Here is a 10,465-nt window from a genome sequence, read left to right on the forward strand (position 1 = left end):
ATGTATCTCACTATGAATTTCTTACTTTACATTTTTTATTTCAAAGCTAGGTCAGAATCAGATTTAAATGCGTATTTAAACCATAATATTGTTTTTATTGCAAATATAACAGAAATTGCTGTTTTCCTTACCATTTGAACATAGAGATGTTGTACTTTTCTCGGGTTTATATAACGTTAAACCTAATTTTACTGGACTAACAAAACTAGTACTTCACCTTGGATTTAGATGGGCATGTTTAGACCAAACGAGTTATCGATTAATCTAGAAAATACTCGGTAAATGTATCAATGATAAAAAACAAACCTGAAGACACAAAGGGCAAGTTAAAATATAATTTACATTTGAAATGGACTATAAAATGTGAAGTTGTTTTACACAGGGCTAAATTGCATGTGCTAGTTCACTAACATAATTATAGTTGTATTATTGTGACTCCAACAGACACCACTAAAGTATAAATTAGCTTTAGCATTACTTTTCCAAACAGGTGCACACATCTGGACACAGGCCCTGCGTCCTGCTAACACACGCTCATACTTGCCAATTTAGTTTTAAATCATCTGAGGGCAGTTTTACGGTATGGGCATTTTTTAGACAAATCTTAAAACAAAATTGGTGTCCGTGCTAGCTAGCCGAACAACCGAGCCATGTTCTCGGACCGAGGGACAAACATTTGTTAGCCCGGGCGGTTTATAAACAATGCGGGCATCATTAGTGACACCAGCAGCCTGTGTTGGCTCCAACATCCAAGCACACACACTTGGAAACAAACTAAAGTTTACACACCGCGGCTCAGCAGAGGAAGTTGTGCTTTTTCTGTTTTTATAACCGCAAACACACAAGTTGGTGATGTGTTGTCAGTATGAAGAGCTGCAGCTTCCAACCGGCTGCAGCTTTCTGATGTGGGAGACACAATTCGGAGAGGGGAGAGAGGCAAAGAGAGAAAGGAGGGGGGAGGCACATAAATGCATCATCTTTGAGTCTGAGACGAATTTACCTGGATTTTCCCGAGTTACGATTTCTTTCCTCGGTTTTCCAACTCCGTTAAATCTACCACGTTTCAGTACAAAGGCTATTTTTCTAAATAAAAAAAAAATCTTCTCGCTAAACAATCACTCCGCACATCCAAGATGGCTACCAGGAACACCTCCTCCTCCGATGCCCTGTTGGATAGGAGCACCGCCTACCTCATCTGTGATTGGTCCGCTGCAGCCGTTTCCGTACTCTTATTCGTCAACGCTCATTGTCAGTCAAAAGATAGTGTACTACTTCCTGGGTAACTCTCGCTCTGATTGGACTGTTTGGAAAGGTTAAAGGGTAACTTTGGTTTACGCCCCCCCCCAACCATTTCCCTCTGTCGGCCGCATAGTACGCTGGGAAATTGAGGTCATCTCCGCCTTTTCTGAGCAGCTGAATAACACATGGTGAAATAAGGATTACATCGTTTTGTTCATCAACAATCTCGATTTATGCAAGGAAAAAAATCAAAAAAACAAACAAATAATGGATATGATTGATTACAATGAATCTGTATTAGACTATATTTGAATCTATTTGGAGATTTTATAAAGCGTTTGTTAACTGTTATTGTTAACTATATTATTGTTATTTCTTATATCATTGAATGTATACCATGATCAACTTTATTAAGAAGGAAAACGGGCCAAACTATTCAATTTCAAGGATAAATACATTGCTTTAGGTTTTTAAGGTGATGTGATAAAAAGAAAATAATATATTATTATTTATAGTCTTTAAAAAGACAATTTTATTTATTGGAAAATGGACTGACTCAAAACCAAGTTTTGCTAATTTCTACAAATAATTGCATTTTGAAAGTGGCACTGCAATATGTACCCTTATGAATAAGAAGCCAATAAAACATATTATGTATGTCTTTTATTGACCTATAATACTTTTTTTGAAATTGGTATCATCTAATATTCATAATTACTATAATGTTTTTTGTCTGATCCTTTGTTTCTAAATGTCTTCAAGTACTTGCTTATTTGCAGAGATTGGGATTTCCCTCCATATATTTTTCTTAAACGTTGATTGACATTTTTTGGAACAACATTGACCACAAGCCATGGTTGTCTGCAAAACTCTGACATAGTGTTAAACAATGAGGAACTGTTAGAGATCAAGTGTCCAGTCTTCAGAAAATCACATGAGTATATATTTTCAGCAGCAAGACTTCAGATGTGAAGATGGTTGAAGAGGAAATTCAACTCCAACAACATGGGCAACATGGCTACTTCATGCAGGTAAAGCACGGTGTGTTCTGCACCACGTCCGAGCTGTTCATCTGAACCAAGGCTACATGTGTTCAATTTAAATATTTGCTGCCTCATATTGATGATGACTTTCAGGCAGACGGGTACAAGCTGCTTTGTTATAGCTAGATCTCAACCCACAATTATTTTCAGCTCTGTAATTCACTCTCTCTCTTCGTAATGTATGTACTTAGGCTCTTGTGCACCTCTGGAGAACTGAAAGGATTTAACACGTCCAAGCAATTAAAAAATAATTGCACCTTCATTCATGTCTGAACAGTCTAAAATAAAAATGTACACACCAGGTCCTGGTTTGACGCTCGTATAGTGGCAAAGTAACTGCAGGAAAAATATAGTATTGGAAATATGGATGGACATGCAAACTAGTTTAAGCTGTAAATACTGTAAACAAAAAATCAAATGTTTAGAAGCTTATAAAAAAAATGCAACCATAAATAGTCATTCTGACTGCAATCATTAATGAACAAAAATACAGTGTGTTGAAGTTTATTTCCCCCTGTGCATTACTCCCTTCTTCCACTGGAAGGCGCTGCAGTCTGCCAGTTACTATAGAGTAGGCAGCCAAACCTACCAGTCTCATTTAATTTCTCAGATCAGTAATACATATTCAATATGTTAAGATGTTATTGACAAGAGCATATCAAGTTAAATACATTTTTGGTGTTAAATAATGAGCGTTAAGTAATGGTGGTATCATTTATTATACTCTCCTTTGAATGTTGGTCTAAACATGCTGATACTTTCATTTAAACTCTTCATGAATTGTGTTCCGAGTGTGAAACAGAAATAAACCTGAACCATTATATATTTAAATGAATTTATTTCCACTACATTTCAAACTTTCTAAATACAAATACTACATCAGCAGATCCTTCTGGCAAAATCATAAAATATACAACTTAGGCACGAGAATTATGAACAAAACAAATGTTCTTTTTCCAATTATACATTTTAAATGTACTTTTTCTTTACAAAGAAATAAAGAAATAAATCAAAGCAAATACATGTTTATCTCTTTTGATACAAACAAAAAGATGAATGCCATCATTTAAATAAACAATCCCTTTGGTTCTGTAAATAATCTTTTACTCTGATAACTCTGATATATAAACAGTTTGCAGTATTTCAAATAATGCTTGGAAATGAAAAGGACATTATAATTCACACTATACTTTGTCTTCCTGTAAATGTCCACCTTCACTTAATTCCTGGATTAAGGCAAACAATAAATCAAGCAGGTTTTTTAACAAAAATAATCTTGTACCTTGGCATCTATCTTGACATTCTCCCATGTCTTGTATCTTTTTAAGGCAATGAAAAATCTAAATGTAAAGTTTAGTGTAGAACCCCCCTGCCTCCTGCAGCGTTCCCCCTCCTATCCCTCAGTTTCTGAACCTGTAGGAGATGGGCAGCAGCTTGTGAATCTTCTTCATGGCCTGGACCTTCACATGCGTCTGCTCGTCCATGGTCTTGTAGCACCGCCGCGCGTAATCCAAAAGCTTCTCCTTCGAAGCCTCAAACTCCCCGACCTCCGCCACCTGCAGGAACATCACAAGTGTGGCTTTATTTTGCGCACATTTTAATCAGTTTGCTTCAATCTTGCTACAGGTTTAACTCTAATTCTTCTTCTGCTACGGTCATTCTGGGTTGCTTTGAGACAATGTGGTCACAAGATGCTGACAAATATTTGTATTGCATTTTTACCATTTCTAATTTGATCACAGACATAACATGTGTTCATAATAAACTAACAAAGTCTTTTTTGAGAGTACAAATTGGGGTAATTTTCTTTAGCAACTATCAGAAATTAAATAACTGATGAAAACCTGAGTTAATTACAGCCCTTTTATCTAATAAATGCCTAAAATGCCTCAAAAGCAGACAGAAATGTAATAAAATGTACACTATGGATTACACAGTAGACATTATGTTGTTATTGTAGGTTGTTAGCATAATACAAGGTGATGGACTTTGTTTCTAGTGAGTGCATACAAATAGTATCATGAACAGGAACATTGAAAGGCATCAGACCTTCTCTGGAGCCACCAGCAGCAGCTCTGCGATGGGGGAGGTGGAGGCCATGGTGTTCCTGTCCACTCCGTGGACCTGGAAGGCTCTGGACATGCTCCTCACCCGCTGGTAGGTGGTAAGGATCTTGTTATAGCGAATCATAACCCCTTCTGGGTCTTTAACTGGGGGAGGAAGAATGAGAAGGGTTAGAAAATGAAAAGTAAAACTGAAAACCATTAAGATGATTAATTTAGATGTACCCTTTAAACACCAAGTGTTCCTTAGATTGGAGTTTGACAACATCAGGACAGTGCATTTGGGTTTTAAAGGTCCCATGTCATGCTTTACCGGTTATTACCCGTCCCCTTGTGTGTTATGTAGCTTTTTCTGCATGTAAGCGGTCTGCAAAGTCAAAAGCCCTCAAAGTACACCCTGTAGTGAGTAAATCTCTAACACAGAAAAGACCTGTCTATGCTGCCCCAGAACGCCTCGTTGGAGATTTCTCTTTTTCCATTGTTTTCTTCCTGGGTATAGTGACGTGCCCATACCCAAATGGACCCATTGGTGGTGGGGGGGTGCTAGAGTAGCCTCGCAGCGGCGAAACTGTGGCGCGCCGCTTACACTGTAGGTGTGCCGCGTTTGGGGGTGCGGGTGCTAGTGGAGCCTCGCAGATGGGGGTGCTGCAGCCCCCTCAGCACCCCCCCCCTTCCCGCGTCCATTCGCGATGTCTCGCTGTCTCGCAGACCCCAGGCAGCAACCAGGAAATGAACCCAGCTCACACTGTCCGCTCCTCGCAGCAGCGAGCCGCGCAACGTCCCGCCAACACGGCACCCAGACTCCACGCAGCATTCTCATCTGTTTGTCATTACTGGTGTCATGTTCTGGTTGCTAACGCCATTGTAACACATAATCACTGATGTTCCGCTGTAACGGTGGTGGACTCATCAGAACAGATAGGGCGAGCTGACCAATCAGAGCACAGTGGGCTCACAGGGAGGGGGGGGGCAGGAGCTCCAACAAGCCGTGTAGGACAGAGAGTGAATACACATACTATACAGAGATGCTGTATGAGAAACCAATGTGAGTTTGGAAAATTGAACAATGTAAATCTATTCTAGTAGACCTCAATGGAATTATGATCAGTAGAAATGGCCATGACATGGGACCTTTAAACTATACTGCTAGTACACTGTAGTGTAACAGGGTAGTGTTGGGAAAATACTGAATGTGCTCTTCGTATTTCAGAGTAGCACCTGATAACAAAGGCCCTACGTAGCTGTGTACGTAACAGGATGTATGATTACCTAGAAGAGCGTCAGGACACACTGTTTTAGGCATATGATATGTGACAACGATTAACATGATGATTCAGCCTCTATGGAGATAGACATATGACTGTCATGTTTATTGCTTACGCAGGCCTTAGCTAATCTGAACTAAGCATTGAATACTGCTTTGAACCGGTATTCTGCATCTTGTGACTGTAACACCCTCTCTTGTATATAAGCATGTGAAGGACACTGTTCTGGGAACTAGTTGTACCAAATGCTCTGTGTGTGATGACTACTTCCATTCTTGCAAGGATAATAAATACATGTATCCTGTTTTGAAACTCAAGCCGGTGACGAGTGATATTTTTCTAACAAATAGTATAGCACTAACCTCTCTGTCTCTCCCTCCCGTGGGTGATCCTGAAGATCCTCCTCATCTTCATCCTCGGCTCTCCGTTGGCTCGCCCTCGGCCCTTCTTCTTTGAGCCCTTCTCCACCGACGAATCTTCTTCCTCCTCTTCTTCCTCCTCTTCCTCAACAAACTCATCCTCCGTGTAGAATTTATCCTCATCCAGATGAAATTCCTGCTTCACTGCAGCAAAGAAAATAAAGTAATTTCATGTAAAGGGCAGAAACACTATCAATTTACAAGATCTATTTAATTGCTTGTTCATAAAATATTTGTATCAGTCCAAAACCAACTGAATTTGGTTTAATGGTACAGAGAGAAACCAGGCCATATTCGAGAGGCTGAAGAAGGACATTTCTGCTGTTTCTGCATGAAAAATGTTTGTAATGTAATTATTATAATGAATAGTTGACTTCAAAATAGTTTGGATGAGTGATTTTCTACTAATCCATTAGTTGATCATCATCTTATGACAGTCTCTGTGATATTTGAGAATGACAGAGATGTGTAAAAAAAAGCAAGTTCCTATATTACCAACTTGATAGGGTGCAGTAATGTCTCACCGGGGAAGGCAGAGGCGCGGCGGGGCCGAGGGGCCGCTCCCTGCAGACGCTTCAGGGTCATCCCAGACCGGGTGGTCATGGGGGAGGGAGGGGAGGGGGGGCTGGCAGGCTGGACCTTCACCCCACGCTGGGGGTCTACACACCAATCTGTCATTGTAGGGGAGTAGAGTTACTCCTTAACTCGGGAGACGGGACCGTCCAAGAGTCTGCGCTCTCAGAATGTCCGTCCAGTTCACTCGTGTTCTAAAGCTGTAGGTATTTATAACTAGGCAGATAAATGTTTTGCATTAAAAACATCCGTGTTAATAATAAATTAAGCATTTTTATAGGTTCAATTAGTAATTTGTGTATTTCATAAAAAGGTTGTTGCTCGCAAAACTAAATTACTGATTGCATTTAATTGCATTAAAATGTTACATATTTAAAAAGAAAACACTTATACTTGACTATTTATATGTTCCTTAAATAGAAATTCCTTGTACTAGTCTTACATTGTAATAATCAATGTTTCGAGTGTGCAAGTACCTATTTTTATTTACTCAAATATGTTGTTATATTATATATATATATATATATATATATATTTGTTTTCACATGTATAATTTACCCATCTTAGCTATGTATTCTTAATATTTGCACACATATGTGAATTGCAATTCCTCCTAACTCATCTGTTATTTTAAAAACACACCTTGCATTATATTTAGAGAAATAAATAATTATGTTCATCCTAACCTCATGATCACTTGTTGATGTGGATGAATTTAAAAACCGTTCCCTTTAACAAAACAACAAACTAAATACAACAATCGTTAGCTGACTCCTCACCCTCCGGACCCCGCATGTTGATGATGAATCGGTCCAGCTGACAGCGCAGGAAGTTGCGTTCCTCCTCCATATCCTCGATGCGCTTCTGCAGCCAGGTGTTCTTCTCCAGAGTGACGTACAGGTGAGCTCGCAGGTTAGAGATCAGGATGAAAGGGCTGTACTGGGAGTGAGGGGGCTCGTGCACCACAGGCCCTGCAGGAGAACAGCCATTAAACCATAGACTGTATTAAACATAAGAGTTCTTGTGAAAAAAAGAGCCAGTTGCAAGAAAATGTAACAATTTGTTTAATTCCTGATTTATATGTAGAGTAGTGAACATGTTATGCTAAGCTGCTTTACCAAATAAGGTAAAGAAGCAAAAAAGAGGAGGAAACGCATGAATATATTTGAAAAACTGAAAATAAAAAGTCAAAAAACATTGAAAGAAAAAAAGAGGTGAAGCAATGTAATTGGTGACTGTATAGGTAGGAAAGTATGTTTTCAAACATTTGTATCTTGACTTAAAGTGGACCTATCATGCTATATTTGAATAATATAGTGTAGGACCATACCTATATAAGGCATATTTATACTTTTTTTTTTTCAAAATACCAAACAGATCATGCATTTTAGCCATGCCTCATTTTGTGTTTGCAAGGGCTGATTCAGTGTTCAAATCTGGATCAGTTTTTATCAGATCCGTTGCAGCCCCTTTTTTAGAGATTTGGGTATGGAGGAAAATAGAGAGGGTTGTGTTTTCTGACACTTGGTGAGTTCCCTGGAACACCGGGGACACATATTCATGTATAAAAGATGTACAAAAGTGCATTTTGCATGATAGGTCCCCTTTAAATTATCTCTGTGGGTTTTTAACATGCTTGTTAAAAGAGGGTTGACTGTCTCTTTGAAAAACTACCCCTCATTTTCTATATTAGTACTAAAATAATTACCAGATTTAAAACATCTATTGAATGCAGTGTGAAAACGGGAACATGTAGAATAACTTGTACTATGAACTATCACAGTGTATTAGCTGCTTCATTATAAAACTAGGAAAAAATAGAAAAGCAGTGGTCATGTGTAGTAGACGTGGCGTACCGTCCATCATCGGCTGACCCTGGTTCAGGTGATAAGCAGGGGGTCTCTCGATACTCTCCTCCAGAGGAAAAGAGACTTCATAGCTGTCCAGGTACAACCCTCCCCCCCCTGAGGATGTGGGTTGGGGCATGTAGTGCTCTGAGAAATACACACAAGACAACAGAATATTATTAGATTATTATCATGATAGATTGATCCGCTGATTCTTCTTTACAGGTTGATTTGAAAACACCATATCCCACCACTGTCCCCCTTCTTCAAACGTATTGATTTTTTCTTGATGTAAAGTAGAACATGCACACATTTGAGTAGCTGCTATCAAAGAATGGTAATTAGCATTTTAGCTTAATGGGTACATGACTCAGACAATACATCAGTATCAATAGTGTTATAGATGGTGGTAACACAAATATAATGTATTAAGGTTATCATAAAATGTGAAATGTGAAATGTAAAAGACGCTAGCTAGATAGAACTTGATATATCAAGGTAAAATGATGTGCACCAGTGGTTGTACAAAGTAGGAAAGAGTGCAAAAAAAGCATTACAAAGTTGCAACTATAACTTTGAGTACTTTGAAAATCGAAATACTTTGAAACCTATACTCTGAAATAAATCAACACAGCAGCACATCAGTAAAATAGTCATAGCATAGAACATAGGGTAAACGTCTGTAAAGCTAAATTAGATGCTAAATTAGATGCTAAATTAGCCGTTAGTCAATTATAACGTGGTCTATATTGAATTCAATAATAATAACATTTAAGAGGCAGTTTAGACACAGAAAGTGATTTGTTTAGCACATAAATGCACCCAACATTCCATATTGTCAAAAAGCATAAATAAAGACAGTCGAGTCTATAAACAGACGAGGAGTTTAGCTTATTATTTTAAGTGTTAAAGTAACTTCAACGCCGTGTAGCATTTTTGCTCGTAGCACAAGGTGGGGATACGCCATTTAAAACTTTACCTGTTGGGTGTGTATCGTCTCTGTCTGTTGGAGGATTCATGACTGAAAGGCGAGCTGCTCTGGTGAGAAATAAGTGATAAACTTGGTATTATTAGTCTTCAGTAAAGCTATGTGCAGTTATACTTCTGTAATACAGCCTGAAAACGACACACAGCTGCAGCTCAACGTCCGCGAGACCGCATCTTCAGCAGCAATTACCTGATTATAAGTGGCTCCAACAGGTGTAGCACGCTCAGGTGTGCACATGCGCACAACGGTGGTTTTTCTTCGTTTAAAAAAAAGCTTTAAAGGTATGTCGGAACTACTGAACACCTGCACACCATAACCACTCTGACTCCACTCAGTCAGAAGTGCTCCTAACGGTATTGCAGGTTGGTTGGATAGTTGAGGATCAGAGTTTTTGTCACCCTAACTTTATTGATAGGTAAAACACAAACAACACAAACTAGTTAATAGAAAATGTACTTGGCAAAGAAAAGACCAAAGGCCTAATAGTTAAGTAATTTATATTAAAGTTATACAAAAAACATAAGAGGAACAAATAAATACTAAAACGTGCACATCAAATTAATAAGTATATATTCAATATGTTTTTAATATTGTTTGGGTGTTTGTTGCTTTTCTTTTTTTCAGCTTTTCTAGAGAATTGTATTATTTATGTAGTACAAATTATTTATGTGTGTCATTGTATATGGGATTTTCCAAATAATTATTAACAATTGGGTTAATAAAGCTAGTATTTGTATTCATTGAGTTATTTTAAATAATACAAATAAAATGGACTACGATAAAGAGTAGTTTTTAGTTAGAAATGTTTGCATAATGTCTCCATATAAACCGTGACATTTTCTCACACAAAGACATAACACGTGTAATTAATATTACATTTAAACATTTACGAAAGGGTATTGCAGAATATAATCTTTGTACAAGTGTAATTGAAACATTAACACATTACTTGTGGCTATTCTTCTCCTTTAAAGACGAAGGTGGGAACGGGCAGACCGGACACGTGTCACCTGAGGGGCGGGGCCCAG

At 38.3% G+C, this 10,465-nt stretch overlaps 2 protein-coding genes across 6 annotated transcripts in view; both read right to left on the reverse strand.

Annotated features, from left to right (window-relative positions):
- The window catches only part of cnot3b (CCR4-NOT transcription complex, subunit 3b), a 31,993-nt gene extending 30,850 nt beyond the window's left edge, over positions 1–1,143 (reverse strand). For 4 of the 5 annotated variants that reach the window (XM_034124570.1, XM_034124569.1, XM_034124568.1 and 1 more), the window contains exon 1: positions 1,001–1,143. The gene's annotated coding sequence lies outside the window, so the exon portion shown is untranslated. Of the gene's footprint in view, positions 1–789; positions 922–1,000 lie in introns of those variants that run through there. The other variant, XM_034124567.1, reaches the window with a different exon arrangement.
- A 1,985-nt stretch (positions 1,144–3,128) lies between these two features.
- Positions 3,129–9,582, reverse strand: ccdc106b (coiled-coil domain containing 106b). The gene is made up of 7 exons (XM_034125267.1): positions 9,429–9,582; positions 8,459–8,596; positions 7,382–7,573; positions 6,554–6,700; positions 5,973–6,173; positions 4,332–4,492; positions 3,129–3,838 (listed from the first exon to the last, which is right to left on the reverse strand). The coding sequence occupies exons 1-7, from the start codon at positions 9,466–9,468 to the stop codon at positions 3,683–3,685; spliced, it is 1,035 nt and encodes a 344-aa protein (XP_033981158.1). The 5' UTR covers positions 9,469–9,582; the 3' UTR covers positions 3,129–3,682.
- Positions 9,583–10,465: the final 883 nt, after the last annotated feature.

The sequence above is a fragment of the Trematomus bernacchii genome, unplaced genomic scaffold, assembly GCF_902827165.1.
Source record: "Trematomus bernacchii unplaced genomic scaffold, fTreBer1.1, whole genome shotgun sequence".
Classification (NCBI taxonomy): domain Eukaryota; kingdom Metazoa; phylum Chordata; class Actinopteri; order Perciformes; family Nototheniidae; genus Trematomus; species Trematomus bernacchii.